The sequence below is a fragment of the Raphanus sativus genome, chromosome 2, assembly GCF_000801105.2.
Source record: "Raphanus sativus cultivar WK10039 chromosome 2, ASM80110v3, whole genome shotgun sequence".
NCBI lineage: Eukaryota > Viridiplantae > Streptophyta > Magnoliopsida > Brassicales > Brassicaceae > Raphanus > Raphanus sativus.
In genome coordinates this window covers 26,955,720-26,971,763 of record NC_079512.1, presented here as the reverse complement: position 1 = coordinate 26,971,763, position 16,044 = coordinate 26,955,720, and the positions used below count along the sequence as shown (strand labels likewise).

General features: G+C 34.3%; 2 protein-coding genes across 2 annotated transcripts; both read right to left on the bottom strand.

Annotated features, from left to right (window-relative positions):
• Window positions 1-506: 506 nt before the first annotated feature.
• On the bottom strand, window positions 507-4,276 carry LOC108839226 (synaptotagmin-4). The gene is made up of 12 exons (XM_057002836.1): window positions 3,937-4,276; window positions 3,715-3,817; window positions 3,557-3,609; window positions 3,347-3,467; window positions 3,029-3,156; window positions 2,850-2,951; window positions 2,696-2,770; window positions 2,539-2,618; window positions 2,304-2,454; window positions 1,701-1,931; window positions 917-1,327; window positions 507-826 (listed from the first exon to the last, which is right to left on the bottom strand). Exons 1-12 carry the CDS (start codon window positions 4,039-4,041, stop codon window positions 677-679), a joined length of 1,710 nt encoding a protein of 569 aa, XP_056858816.1. The 5' UTR covers window positions 4,042-4,276; the 3' UTR covers window positions 507-676.
• Window positions 4,277-10,695: 6,419 nt separating this feature from the next.
• LOC108836703 (uncharacterized serine-rich protein C215.13) lies at window positions 10,696-11,893 on the bottom strand. The gene has a single exon (XM_018609824.2). The coding sequence runs from the start codon at window positions 11,704-11,706 to the stop codon at window positions 11,056-11,058; it is 651 nt and encodes a 216-aa protein (XP_018465326.1). The 5' UTR covers window positions 11,707-11,893; the 3' UTR covers window positions 10,696-11,055.
• Between the last annotated feature and the right edge of the window lie 4,151 nt (window positions 11,894-16,044).

Genomic DNA, 16,044 nt, shown 5'->3' with positions numbered 1-16,044 from the left:
ATTGGTCAATGACACTCAAGTAACAAATTCTCTTGAGTCCCGAGTGGTTCGGTTCCAGTTAAGCAAATATATTTTCGTTTTTCCTTTTTTCAGGATTGAAAGAAAAAGAAAACATAGATTACATTCAACTAGACTATATTTATTATTTTGGTTCGATTTAATCAAGTATAATTGGACATTACTCAACAAACTTAATTTATATAATAAGATTCTAAGTTTTTATTATTTAATAAATGTGAAGATAAAAAGGTTCTTGTGTACGATTAATCTTTTACGAGCCCTCATGGCTGAAACATACATGTAATAATATAATACTATTTTTATATAGTTTATACTTTTTAGCCAGAAAAAATATTTAGCGGGAAGGCGAAATACGGGGAATATATGCAACAATGAAATATATAAATAAAACAGATATTTTCTCATCGAATAAAATATTTTTGAATAATTCTCAAGAAGATGTCCCAAAAAAACTTCCAAAATGCCAAAACCAATCTACACGGATATCCCAATTCAGTAAATTTTGAATAATATGAACAAAACTAAAAAGTGTCTGTTCAATAATATATTGCTCTCTTCTCTGTCAAGGAAGGAAGGATGAGAAACATCAGTGATCAGCACACACTTTACAACATAAAAAAGCAAAGAAAGGACAAGTAGTGTCCTGAGAGTAGAATCAAGATGCGTCTCTGAGCTTAAGTCTTGGAGTCCATTTAAGATGGATACAAAGCTTTCCTGATTTAGCTCCGTCTAACGCATACCACTCTTGAAACTCTCCTTCTAACATCACTCGTGTCAATGTCATTATCACTCTCCCTATTTTATCCTTCCAAAAAGAAACAGACCAAACAGATTAATCTACAGATTCACAGTCATGTTTAGAGTATACCATGAATATACGTAACGTTTATCTTACCTTGCCAAATTTATCATGATCCCATACTTCAAGAATCAAGAGATCATGCAAAGCATCTTCCACCACAAAATCAAATGTCTGGTTCCAAACCGGATTCAAGCTATCCGGTACAACCCTTGTCTTGGATTTTGCTTCCGCTTTCTTCAACGTGATAACTACAAATGGATCTGCCTTTCCCATAAAATCTACAGCTGGTAAGTCTTCAGCAGCCACCACTGTCACAGCCAACACTCCTCTTACGATCACATCTTTTTTCTTCGGGCTCTGGGAACTTTTCACATCCGTAGCATCCGAATCCTCGCTTTCCGGTTTAAGTACCTTCTCTAAAATGGTCAACGAGTAGTTCGGGTTAAACGGGTTCTTGAATCCGCTTTCTTTGCCTAAAGGACAGTATAGGAGCTCCAGTTGCACCTATATCACCACATATAAATAATTATCTTAAAATTTTATAATGTTAGCTAAAGTTCTGAAGAGATTTTGGGATGAAAGTATTTCTAAACCAGGTTCAAAAAACATATTAATGGTATATTTAAAAAGTAATTATATATTTTTAAAAGTTAATAGTTCTATTTATTTATGTTTAATTTTTAAATTAAACTCTACATTTAGAAGTATAATTAAAACTATAAAACTAAGGTCCTAATTTATATATTTATTTATTTTAATTTTAACTTTTTATTTTAAGAATGAGACTCTATTACTCCACTTGCACATAAATGGTAATAGTCTGCTTTGCTTTATGATAACTTGTAACACTAAGAGGAATGACTATATATTTACTAACCTGACCACGATTTTTTGTATCCCTTTGGACCACTAAATCCTTGACTAACTTCAACCAAATATCTTTTACTTTCCCGGGCTCAAGTTCATTTAACGGTACTTGAGCAGCTCCTATAAGCTGAGAAGACCCGACTCCTTCGTCATCAAAAACTCTTACTGTCAAATGTTGAGTTGATACATCTTCCACAACGAACTCAAAATGTTCATTCCAAATCGGATTCAACGAGTTACTCTATGCAAAATTACAAAAAGAAATTACGCACAATCCATATGATTAGCAAGATAAAAAAAAAAGGATAGCTGAATCTTTGGTTGTTGCATCTGTGTGTCTTAAATCTCTGTTGTACCAGTAAAATGCCCAGCACTCGCGGACGACACTCGTTACGGTATGCCTTTTCGGTTTAGGAAAGTTACTATTTCTATTGGGAAAAGGAAATCGGGTTTTTTTGAGGCTGTATAAATATGGGTCTAAGGGTTTGTAAATTATTATCACATCATTAATAAGAAACCCTAAACGGGTATTTGCCTCAATACGTTTTCTTCTCTATTCTTCTTCTAACCTAAGAAGGCTGTTCTCAACATTGGTAAAGGGAAATTTCCTTACAATAGTTTTGGTCTTCTTAGTTTTGTTAGGCAATGGACGAACGAATACGACAGCGTAAGGATCAGATTTTCCAATCAAGTCTTTGTTAGATAAGTCTTTTGCTTGAACAAGCTTCACATCCAATGTTCCAACAGGTTTCAACTCAAGATCACTTCAAAACGAATTTAAGATTTACGATTAAAAATGCTCTTCACCGAAGGTAAATTCAGATGGTATAATAAAGAGAAGCAAAAACCTGTAATCTCCTGGCAATATAGGTATAATTTTCCTAACGGGCCATGTTATGCTATCTTCAATAGCGTCAAGAATAGTTTCCTGAAACATGCGTTATGATGACCAACAATAAATCATAGTAATGCTTAAGATGTAAGATCAAATTTGTTTTTGCATACTTCGATTGCATCTGAAATCCCTGGAATCGATGTTAACTCACCACCAACAACCCTAAGTGTAAAATCAAGCCCTTTCTGTCCACACAAAACAAAAGATCACTATATAAGCCATAAAGATTATTATAACAATCAGTGAAGATCATTACTATATTACCTTCTCTCGTAGTGAATAAGAAAGTGCACCAAAGCAAGGGAACTCATCAACAAGAGGTTTGAAAATCAACCTGAAAACTCCCGTGAATCCTACATTTTTCACCTATACAAACAACACGAAAACTTCTAGAATAAATATTGTATACAAACCTTATAACAATAGTATTACTAGTGAGTTACCTCAATCGGTAAAGCCACACCAAGTAAAGTTTTGATATCCAACACGATTTTTGGATTACCATCCCATTGCATTTCAAGTTCCATCGTAATTCCATTAGGTCCACTTTCATTTTCTAAGATGGAAACTCCTGAAAATGAGTGAGCAACACGATGGTTTTCAAATGTCTTATCAAAATGCAATTTACAAACTAAGCTAAACCAATGCATGGACGGTAAAAAGATCCAAGGAGTTTAACCCATAACTATAAAACTCCTATATAATTTGTTCTTGGTTAAGAATCTGTACTTATATTATTTATAGCAACCAACAAAACCAACCTGTGAACTGAGGAGCCACAGTTCCTAGTGTTAATTTAGAGAACTTGAGAGATGCTATCACAGCTGGTGTATACTGTTCAAGAACTGGTTCCACACTGCTTCGGATCAGCTCAGAAGCTGCCTACATGTGTAGCAGAGGATATATTAAAGATTAAAAAAAAACTAATACATTTTAATAAGAAATATGGTCTAAGAAGGATTAAAAGTTACATCGTTTACATAAGGCCAGATCTTTTCAAGTTCAAAATTAAGCCAATTTAACTGCAATTTAATCAAGGGTAAGTATCAGTCTCCATACATATATATAATCAATATTGATTATGGAAGTAAAAGAGAGAATGTATAATAAAAAAGTAAATAGCTCAACTTTTGTCTCTGTGAAAATACAACCCAAGAAGGATAGAATTCTCCAGGGAGAAGTTTTCTTGAATCTTGAACAGTCATTCTTGCAAATGCAGCAATGGTTCTCGCCTAACAAAAACGAAAGAAGAATTACATTGTCTCTTAATTATTCGTAATATAATCTCCATGCAAACCATCATAAATGAGAAAAAAAACATCATCATAATGTAAGGAAAAGAGATAATAACTAATTCAGCTCGACGAGTGGATCTGACATTAGAATAGCGTGCAAATGCAACGACCAAAGCGATAGAAACTGTGATTCCTATAAACAAACCAAAGAGAAACCCCATTTTTCTCCTACTTCTCGGCGAATCGAACCCTTGAAGATGGTTCTATTTGAGATCCTTTGTGAAAACAGAACAGAGATTGCTCTGCTTCTGGGATTTGATTAGTAATATCGACAATAAAGTTAAAAGAAGAGATGACTTCGCGCTTAGTTATTCTCTAATCATAGTCTATTGTTTTTTTTTTTTTTTGGCTTTTGAGATTCTTCATCTCTCTCTTTTCTTTTGCTTTTAGTTTGATTCTCATTAATCTAAGTATTTCCATGTTCTTCTGCATGCTTGTTTTTCTCTCCTGAAAGTTCTATTAATTTTCTATTTACACCGAACGGTGGTTTTATTTCGGTGGTAGTGACGTTTGTATTCCTCTAGGTGTCATCTACCAAAATAATTATGTGTAAACTGGAACGTAGAACAAAACCAAACCGGATAGAATAACATTAATCTTTGTAGTATAACAACACTTTTTTTTACAACACTTGATCTGATTGTCTTATTAGCTTCAAGTTTTCTCTTGTTAGAAGCTTTGGATCCAATACCTTAGTCTCTTAGAAGTTTTTTAAAACTTTTTTACGGCCTCTTAGATGTAAAATGGTTGTGTAAGCAGAAGTTTACAATTTAGTAAGTTGTAAATATCATTAACCAAAACCTTCATTTTCATTAATAATATTTACAATTTAGTAAAAAAATTCTTATTACATTTTTATTTAATTCAATCAATAATTTCGTAGATCGTTGTCCAACAAAAATATTTCATAGATTTAGTTATTTTTAATTAACTAAGACTGAATCGAATTTAAACCAAAACAAAGTATCGAAGCAGAACGGTAACCAAACAAACTTACAAATATTTTTATTTGATTTTAGTTTCGGTAAACAAAGCACAATCTAACGACTTAAATCGACTTATCGACTCTCAATCAAATATTCAAATGTTTTGATTGTATTTGTGCGCAAAAGAAACAATTGTTAGAAATCAATTGAATAGAAATGAAAACAAATTTAAAAAAAACAAATCAAACAAGCCGGTGTTAGAAACCTCCGACCTTTGCTTGAAACTATAAGAAAAATCTTCTTTTTCACAAGAAACTATTGTTGTGAAACAGAGTATAATTAGTAGTATCGTCTTAGGGCATGCGCATTAGTAAACTCTTTGAGGAGTTCATAATTTTAATTTTTTATTATTATTTTTTTATACTTTTCGTTTGATTTTCTAAAAAAAAAAAAAAATTAGACTGACCAATCGCGGACCGCCATGTAACGTGAGGCCCGCATAACAGTGATGAACCGAGTTCGTGGGGAAGAGACGGAGAGAGACGGGTTCACAAATTTGCAATTAGTTTAATATTTTCTTCTTTCGATAAGCGTGTGAACTTCTCTCCCGAAGCTTCAATGCACATGCCCTTATATAACGTTTGGTTAAATGTTGCGATGATTGTATTAATATTCACGGAGCTCAGTCTCGGGAAACTCTCCTAGAACGAAAATGGTCTAGGCTTACAGAGGGGCCGGCCCAATTCTTTAACCCAATTTATTAGGCTTGTGCTCTCATTTTTTCGTATTAATATTCACTGGGTCGGCCCCTCTGTAAGCGATCGACTGTGGTTATTGTTTGAACCGAGTTGTTATCAAAGCTTGGGATGGAGCACTTCACACAATTCCGTGGACGTACGCAATATGTTTTGTCATAATTCTTTGAAGTCTGTCGACTCTCTTCTGACCTTTAAACCTCAATTTCGCAATCATTATACTTCTTCGACAGTACCGGTCTGGCAATTTTAAAGAATTCATAATATCGTATTCTCAAGTAAAAAAAAATCATAATACAATTTTATATAGTGAGTGGTTGCAGATTATCTAAGAGTATGAAGAGAACACTTGGAAAACAACAAGTATCTTGTTTGGTAAGAGTGTGTGGATGGAATATTTTTGCTTTTTCAGAAGAGAGAATCAAAAACTCACAAAAAGAATGTGAACGAGTTTTAGGACTTTTCTTTTATAAAAGCCAAAATGAAACTAAGCCATAGCCTTGAATAATGCCAGACCAGAACGAAAGAACGAGAGGAATGGGAGAAAAGTTATCTAAATCTCTTTTGTGGCTTTTCAATTCTCATTGTCACATGTATTGTCTGTGGACTGGTTCGTCTCTAGCTAAAGTTCAAGAGTTAATTACTCATTTTTTACTCATTTTAATGAAAAGAGTGAGAGTCATAACTCATCACTCATTTCTCGTCTCCCTACCTCAACTGCTGCTTAATTGGCAACTAATTTTAAACGAAAAGGTTTTAATTCGCATTAACATAATGTAGCCAACTAATATCAACGTTACTTTTGGGAGATTACAAGATGCAAATTTTGACTGGTGGACATTGTGAACAACTTCAAAATAAACTTATATCAGTTGTCGTCCACGAATAGAAAATACTTTGCTAAACGGAACTAATTAGAAAAGAACAGAGACACGAGTCCTGCCTCTTGCATTTAATAGTCATAGTTATTGAAACGGTTGAATACAATCAATCATATTGAAGACCACCATGTGTCTCTCGATCTTTTATTTTTTGCTATATATAGCTAGATGTCACGATTGAAATGATGTTATTCAATAGCGATTTTTTTTTAATATGTAGGTCTCCTCAAACATTAAAACTGCCTTTGCTGACCATTCCTTAAGTGTGTTTCTAGGATGTGATTAAACAGATTAATATCAACTTAGAATTCATCAAGACTGGACCGTTGCCAAAAAAGAAGGATAGCTCGCAGATTATGATCGTGTGGAAAATACATTAGTCACGAGCAAACGACACTTTCGGTTTAAGTCTTTAGATGAATTATAAATTTTAAAACTCCAATGATCATTTCCTAATTATGCCCTTACATTCTTTATAGCGAATAAAAAAATTCAAAATTAATATGGACTTGACACCAAAATTCCCTTAAAACTTGCTCGTTAAGCCATCAAATGTCGTTCGTTCTTTAGAGAAATGAAACTCAAAAGAAAATATTTTAGAATTCAATAATCACAAGCTAAAAGGAAAAGGGGCACACACATGAAGTGTATTTAGGACGAAGATATGTTGATTTATATAGTCATTAATATTGCATATGGTCCTTTAGTTCCATGGTCATCTGCTTTTGTTTAAAAGTCGGTTTGACCTGAGAACATAATCTCACATACGTGCCAGACGAACAAGAGTGCAAAAATACGTACGTGTGATTAGTCTAGAACATTATTTGCTAACACACCTTACTGTGATATGGACAAAACTAATAACATAGCTTATATTATATTATTATACACGATCTTTGTTTTTTATATATACGATTTCATATTAGGGTATCAAGTTGTTTATAATCTCACGCTTCGGACACAAGCAATCCTATCTTCAAGTCTTTATCACGAATTATCAACCCGCCACGCAAAATACACTCACTTTCGTTCTTTTCTGACTCAAAACTCACCAAATGAATGTAACCATTTTAATTATTTTAGTAGAATACTATCAGCATCTTCAGTTTAAAACAATTTAAATATCACTTTTCCATTTCTCCTGAAAGAGTCCTTCTGAGAAAGCCATTAAAAAATGTGCACGTCTTCGTTGTGGATGACACGAGGCTGAAAGTCAGAGTACCGATTTAAATTAACTTAAGAAAAACAAAAACTAAATTAACCAGCCATCAAGATTGTGTGTATCTATTTGATTATGGAACAAACTTTTTACGTAGAAATTTTAAATATCGCCAAAATATTTGTTATATGGAAGATGAAATCATAGTTGAACCATCTTAAAACTGTATCTCCAGTAACTATGGAAGATGCTTCCATACTTTATTTCTGTTTTTTCACATCACAAAAGGTTTGGTTTCCACCTCACCAAATTCTATAATATCGCTTTCACGCTTAAATCTTCTTTGTTTTGTTCGTGATGAAGAATAATTGGGAATATAATAGTGTACCATGTAATGTTTATCTGTTCATATTTTGGTTTTAAGAATTTGCAACCTAATAATAGAATTAGGCAAGTAGTCAGCCGACCTCTTGTGACGTCACTAAAGAATTGAACGAATATTATGAAAATATATCAACAAAAAACTATAAGATATATATAACAATATATGATGATATATATAACAATATATGATGGTGGTATATACTCTTCCATGTAAGGAAGACGTGTAACCCCATATTTATTTTGGCCTTTCTTCAGCTTATTATTTTGGAACCATTTTATGGGGATGCGCCTCTTAGACGATTCATAAAACTACTTATACACATATACATAAGTCCGCTACTGGCTCGTGATGTCAGTATAATTTTTGAATTATATGAAATTCATTTTTGAATTGTCTCTCCCACATTTATAAAAAAAGAGATAATTTCTTATCTTCCCACTTTTGAAGACATTTACATTCGACTTGTTCTTTTTTTTTTTTGAAACACAACCGTCTGACTCTTGTTCATACTCATACTGGCATACATTAAAAAAAACAAAAATTAAGTGGAGACGAGTAGTAATGAAAACACGTAAACCTAATAAAGAAGATTACACATATGAGAACCTATTGGCACTCAAATAAATCGTCCTCCGACTACGAGCCTTCTTCCCAATTTGGGAGCCGCAAAATAGAAACAGCTCATGAAAATATAGGTTTTGCATAGTAACAGAATCAGACGATCCTAGTCACTAGAGCGTCTAGAATAGCAGTAAATGCGTTACAAAAAAACATAAAGTACATCATTATCCACTGCTACCTTATACAACGAAGAAAGAGAAAAAACATGTCATGTTCTTACAACAAATTTTTGACATAAAGATTTGACATAAAGAGAGATAGCTAGACCGGCACTCTAGCATCCCGATGTGCGTATGCAAGTAAGTGACAGAACCATACTCTATAACTGAGTTTCCTAATCCTAACAATTTTTTTGTATATGTTCAATGTTTTAAACAAAGACAGATTGAAGATAATCATTTAATTGTTATAGGCTATTAAAAGCAAAAAATATTCTTAATAATGGGTACTAGACCTTGATCCGCCCGACCGGACGTGTATTATTTTATGTTTTTAGTTTTTTATTTATACAAAATGATATATTTGTAATATTTAGACATAAATTTAGATTGGAAATTAATATTTATAGTTATAATAAAAATTAAGATTAAATGTTTAACAAAATATTTTGATATAAATTTTAAATTTTCTAATTAAAATAATATAGAGGTTGGTTATAATTTTTTCAAATTCCAAAATCTTAACATTTTTTAAAAAAATATAAATGAATAAAATATAATCTTGCGTTGTTGTTTTTATTTTTATAGCTTGATCCGTGACCGTATAAATATTTGTTTTCACTAAATTTTTTCTTTGTACTACTGATAATATATATATATATATATATATATATATATATATATATATATATATATATATGTGTGTGTATTTGTAAATTATATGTATTACATTATTGTTAATATAACATTTTAAAACAACAATTTATTTATTACTTAGATATGGGAAAAATGTAAAAATAATTTATTATTCACCAAATTTTAGAAGTTAGCTAGCCTAATTATAAGATAAGTTTCTGTGTTTTATAGGTATAATAAATATTTGAGAGTGATTATAGGTTAATTTATTGTCAGCAGAGATATTCTGTTTAGATATTGAATTTATTTTGGCTAAAAAAAAAAATTAATAATTATCTATTGGTAAGGTAATTTATCTCTATCATTGAATAAGTCATTAAAAATAAAATAAATAACTTTCTTTTCTCTTTGAATATGTTGTTTCCGATTTTTAAGGAAAAATCAGAGTGAGAAAACATGCATTTAATAATCTGAAAATACAAGATTTGTTTTAGGAATGTTAATTAATAGGTTTAGTGGCATGGAAATGTAATTAACATTGAAAACTGAGGAGCATTTCCTAAGTGTACTTCTCTTTTAATAATAGAGATACTTCTCTTTTAATAATAGAGATATCCTGAAATAATGTAAGAGGAATAAGATCGAGTAGAGTAAAACCTTCCAGATCAGGAAGACGTGTCTCCACTATAACTTTCGTTTTCTCTTCTTTAAAATATTCCGTTTCTTTAATGTTCATGAATCGAAAGATTCCCAATTTCTCATATTCAAATGTATCTTCCATCTGATTATTCCATGTTGAGTAGTTTTTATTGGTCAGTCAACTATCCAAATTATACCATTCTCATTTCCTCTTCTTGTAGGAAACATTTATATGTTAACTTATTTTTCTGCTGGTTTATCTTTCAATACAACCCGAAATTCCATGTCCTGGTTAGACAAGTATGCCAAACCCCAATCCATTGGCAAACGCAACCTGCAAAAGGTGAGAAGACAATATAGAAATAACCACACACAAATAAAATAACGAGAAATTCAAACCAAAAACCAAAAGAATAAAAAAAAGAACATACTTAAAAAGAAAAACGAAAGAGCATATACCTGACACGGCGAACAACGCATACCTGGAAAATTAACGGAGCGCCCAACGGAAGACGGGTCAACGAACAACGCGAACGTTGACTTCACGAAACACGAACAAACAGGAATCAGACAAATGCTGCAGACACACACCACACACACAAAGGATGTGAGATTAGAGATCTAAAAATCTCACTTGTAAACTGGATTACAGAACTTTGATTCAGATCTAATATTATTCTGATTTTTTTTTTAATTTTAGATGTAATCTGACAATACTTTTTGAGAGAAACAGAGAACACATGAAAACAGAGAGTAAAAATAAAGTATATGTACACAATGCACTTCCGCATCTTTCTTCACCCAACAACAAAAAAAAAACATATGATGGTGTGTTCGTTTTACAAAACTCCGATCTCAAGGGTTGAGATTTCTCCTCCCACAATCGCCGTAGATCTTTCATTACCAGCTAATTCAACTTCTTTCTGACCAGATCTGTCGCCATAGTGATTCCTTCTGTGTTTTTTTTTAATAAAGAGAAGAGCAAACCTGAAATCTAAAACCAGATCAGATCAGATCAATCACACTCGGCTTTAGACATAACCGAAAGCCTACTAGGACGAGGCTGAAACGCAGCTCGTCTTTTCAGATGATGCGAAGAAGGCCTTATCAGAGTTGTCAACGATCTTCTCACCCACTCTCCTTCAACCCCACCGATTCTCACAAGCGAGTTCGTCATCGCCGATCGCCGCATATTCAAACTGTTAGCCGTATACGACGCCGTACCTTGCCCGTGCGGATTCGCAACGTTCTTGTGGAGACTACACCGGAAAGATCCGGGATGCGTCGTCGGAGAACACATACACCTCCTCCTCGTCGCCGTCGCCGTCGTCTTCTCGGAGACCTTAGGCTGAGGTTTCTTGGAGACGGAGATGGATCGGTTGGGAGGAGAGTTGGATCTGCTGTCGAGAGAATAGCGAAACATAGGGTGGTGGGGAGGAGTGTAGAGATTCACGCGAGGGGGAGAGGAGGATCGGTGGTGGTGGTTGCTGAAGAAGGATGAGGACGGGGAGGAGAAGGTAGAGCTCGTGGAGGAAGCGAAGGCTGCGGAGGAGGAAGAGGACGACGGGACGGTTCTGGAGTAAGCGCCGCAGAATTGACCGGAGGGTGATTGGGAACGAAGGAGAGAGTTGTTTGACTTGGTACGAGATGAGGACGTGGTCACCATTGCTCTTCTAAAGAGGACTCAAAGTCAAAAGAGAGAGACAACAAAGTCTCTGGAGGAGGGAGGGAGGAAGGAAGAAGGAGGTTTTTGATTGTCTCTCTCTCTATAAGAGGCCCCGGAGGGAGGTTGGTTCTGCAAACCTAGGGAGAGTCTCGGCAACCGAATTTATAGCAAAATATGACCTATGGCATATATGTAAATACTTCTAGAGATTTCGACCTTTTTCAAATTTTGGGGTTAGTCAAACTTAACCATGGTTAGCTATTACTCTCTTCTCATTGTCCTTTTAGATTTATATATAATGTTATTAAACATTTAATTTTACTTATTTTAAAATAAAAAAATCATCACCTATACACTTAATATCATTTCAAATAATAGAAAAATAAACGAAATAATATTTTTAATAAATCACGCATTAAAACTCTAAACAACATTTATTTTAAAACAAAAAAAATTATTTCATAGCAACAACTAAATTGAAACAAAAATATGAAATTAAATATTTGAAACAAATTATCATGTTTCAAATATTTATATTGCATATTAAATTAGATATTTATATTATTTTTTGGTTTTTTAAATATTTTAAGTTATTAAATTCGGACACATTAATAAAATTTTGGATTATAATAAGTTTTGTATCATTTTATAAAATTCATTCGAATATATAACATTTTAAATTAGGTACATATTGGATTTTTTGGGTTTGGATTTTTTTTTTTGCCATCTGAAAGTTTTATATTAAACAAACCAAATATATAAGGTCCAAAGACCGGTCCAAACGAAAACCCAAACTGGGTATACAAAAAGGCCCACAACCAAACGAATTCCAAGCCCAAAAGAAAAAGAAACCGCGACCCAAGCCCGACACCGTTCACCGCTCCGCACACCTCCACGTGTTAGATCCGCGGCAGTACAGAAGACGCGTGGCAGATAGAAGAGCTTCGACATCACGAGCGACTGGAGATCGCCACTGGGGCCGAAACCGAGAACTTCGCCGGAATCGCACTCACCAACTCCTTTCCAACGAGAGGTCGACGCTGTAATCAATCGAGACAGAGACCACCAGATACATCGGGAGAAGACACACGACCATCGAGATCCACCCCAACGACAATATTGAAGGTAAAGAATTCGAAGTCAGACACGTACGGCCCGAGCCTAAGAGAGAAACGATCTCCTCCTATCTCGGCCACCACCACCGAAAGGAACCCCCTTTATAAACAGCTCGAAACCTTCTCCGAAAAACAGAAGCCGGCAACCGTTACTGAAGAAGAGACGGCACGGCTCCAGAGTCAAGCGCCGGCGAGAAGTGGTGGTGGAATCACTTTTTTCCGGAATCCAAAGTCGTAAAACACTTCGAATGGATGTACGACGCCGATGACAAAACTAAAAAAAACGAGAAAAAGAGAGAAGAGCCAGACCGACGAGGGCAAGGAAACTTTCTCCGTCGGTCGGAAACACAGAACACCGTCGGTGAAGTCTAGTGAGAAGACAGAGTTTCTGGGTTTGGATTTAATTTGGATTTCGGTTTACATGTTTTATGTCCAGCCTTGACTATTATTTAAGGGGAGGGGGTGTGGTTTAATTCGTTTTTGCCTTGACGTATTTGCCGTTTTCGAAAAGAATCGGGCTCTTGATCCGACGGCTGATGAGAAGGAGAACAATTGTGGGCAGTTAGAAAAGCTGCCACGTATAGTGACTAAGGGAGATGTCAGCTCGTATCCCGGTAAAGCTGATAACTACGAAATGCCATTTGCCCGTTGGTTTACAAATTCCAATGGGGATTATTTTGTCGTCACAATTCCAATGCTTTCATAACGGTATCGATTTTATACATTTTGATTTCGAGAATCTGAATTGGGTGATCAGAAAAATGTATAAAGTGAATCAGTTTCAAACTAAAATATGTATATAGTTGAAGTATTATCTACTTTTCCAATATATTTAATAAAAACTAAGTTTATAAAATTTAATAATAACAATAACAATAATGCAATAATAACTTTAAAAGACCTTATCTGTTGGACTGACATGCGTTTGGCTTGGAATTAGTATTTGTTAGACTTAGTCTCTTAAAATCAAATATTTTTAGACTTCGTAAACATATCAAGATACATCTATGGCTTAACTGATTATATCATATAGTAGCTCTGGACCTGCCTGCTGGATTTTTTTTTTGTCCTTTAAATTGGGTTTAGCTAATCCGCTAACTGAACCTGTAAGAAACAGAAAGTAGTAGTATATTGTTTGTTGGAGGAAAAATTATAACAATGATTAAAAATAATGATTGAAGGGAAGTCAAAGAGAGAAATTAGAAAACATGGCAACAAGAAGTTTTTTTTTTTTTTTTTCCATCTGCTGATAATATTATAAAGGCTTAAAAGCCCAAAAACATACAAAAAAGCCCAAGAAAGCAAAACACAAACTAACAGAAATGCCTACACAATGGTCAACATGAAACTCGAGCCCACCGAGGCCCAAACTTGAAAAAAGCCTTGCGATTGACAAAAGCGCGTTACGCGGTACACGCGTCATCACGCACATCATCCCCAATACACGTGTTGAAACCTCACAAAGGAGGTGCACACGTCACTGGTCCACCGCGTCGTCACCGCCAAGGCTTGACCACCACCGGAGAAAACCATCGTTTTACCGGGACACCGAACCACCGCCGGAACAAAGATACCGGCCCAATCAATTCCACCTCTTCGCCTGGACTCATGAAACGGAGATCTTCATTGAACCTGTCCCGAGAACACCTCCCGAGCCACCGAAGTCACATCTTCACCTCCATCGCTTCCTTCCCCAGATAGAGAGAGACCAAAACGAAAGGTTCTCATCGAGAAGCAAAGCCACATCACAATCGAACCACCGGAACACCGAGAAAAAACACATAAACCGCCGTCGTCATTGAAAGAACCGTACGACGCGGAGACTGAAATCCGACCGTTCGCCGAAAGAGGAAAGGCGCAACGGCGGAGGCAAAACCGATTGCCCACCAAAAGAGGTGCGATGCCGGAACCGAGATACAAACTATCTAAACTGAGATTTCTCTCCTCCTTCCTCTGTGACAGATCTTAGAGAGGGAACAGAGCAAAAAGAAAAAGAAACTCCATACATGGCAACAAAAAGTTATTCTCTCTACTTCATAATTAGTGTTATTTTAAACTTGTGTACATATATTAAAAAATAATTTAATTTTACATATTCTATATATTAACATTACTACAAATATATCTATTCATATTTCAATCAATAAAAAATAAATTAGAAAATAAAATTAATAAATTCTACATCAAAATACTAAAACAACATTTATTTTGCAACAAAATTTTTTCTCTACAACAAAATTTAATATGAAACAGAGAAAGTATTATCTAACATCGCTTTTTGACTCCAGCATATAACTAACATCGGTAACAATAGTAATACCATATTCTTATACATGAGAGTTAAATAATTTAGAAATTATAACAAGCAACAATCGCAATTAATAAATAAAAGATATTCAGCAACTTTTCACCTCAAACCTACTGGTGTGAATTAGCCAAACTTTTGGAGGGACTTCAAAGCAAGGTCATAACCACAACCAATCAATAATTTGTAATTCGTGTTTCAGAGGATAATCATGCAACCATGTCTGATATTGGACTCAGAACTAAACATCCTAGCCTAGGTATTGATGAAATGAAACTAATGAATCAATAATTTGTAAATCGTATTTCAGAGGATAATCATGCAACCATGTCTGATATTGTACTCAGAACTAAACATCCTAGCCTAGGTATTGATGAAACTAATGACTCGAGCTATTCTCGCAAGATTATTCGGATGTAATTAATTAGAGCATATGTTATCACACAGATGTAACTATCAAATTTTGAAATTGATTTTGTTCTGGAAACTAATTATGTACTGTATAAAACTGTGATTCTTCATGAAATGCTATGTCTTAAAACGACATTCTAACATTCTTCGTCACTAGCCTTCATTTTGTTTGTGTGCAAATGTTTATAGGGTTAGGAGAAGATTGGGTAAGACATGTTAACTTGTCGAATATATAGTAAACGTTGGCTCTGGACTTGTGCTTCAATCAAGTCCGCTAAATGGAACAAAAGCTTGATCTATTAAGCGAAATATTATACATAATAGTATATAAATCTTCTTCTCTGTGAAAGATTTGGTTTGTGAACAAGGAAGAAGAAGAGAGTTTTCTCTCTAGAGAGAAAGATAAACTCTAGGACAAAATAGTTATATATATAGTAAAGTAGCTAGGACAAAAATCATATAAAGTTAGATACAAAATATTCATGTTGCATCTAATCTATTAATTTA

What these genes read in the sequence shown, in the direction of transcription:
- LOC108836703 (XM_018609824.2), bottom strand. Translation starts at nt 11,706, where the DNA reads ATGGTGACCACGTCCTCATCTCGTACCAAGTCAAACAACTCTCTCCTT.
- LOC108839226 (XM_057002836.1), bottom strand. Translation starts at nt 4,041, where the DNA reads ATGGGGTTTCTCTTTGGTTTGTTTATAGGAATCACAGTTTCTATCGCT. An exon ending in GGATTTCAGATGCAATCGAA is followed by an intron (nt 2,619 to 2,695) that starts GTATGCAAAAAC and finishes CGCATGTTTCAG; the next exon opens with GAAACTATTCTTGACGCTAT. An exon ending in ATACAAAAAATCGTGGTCAG is followed by an intron (nt 1,328 to 1,700) that starts GTTAGTAAATAT and finishes GTGGTGATATAG; the next exon opens with GTGCAACTGGAGCTCCTATA.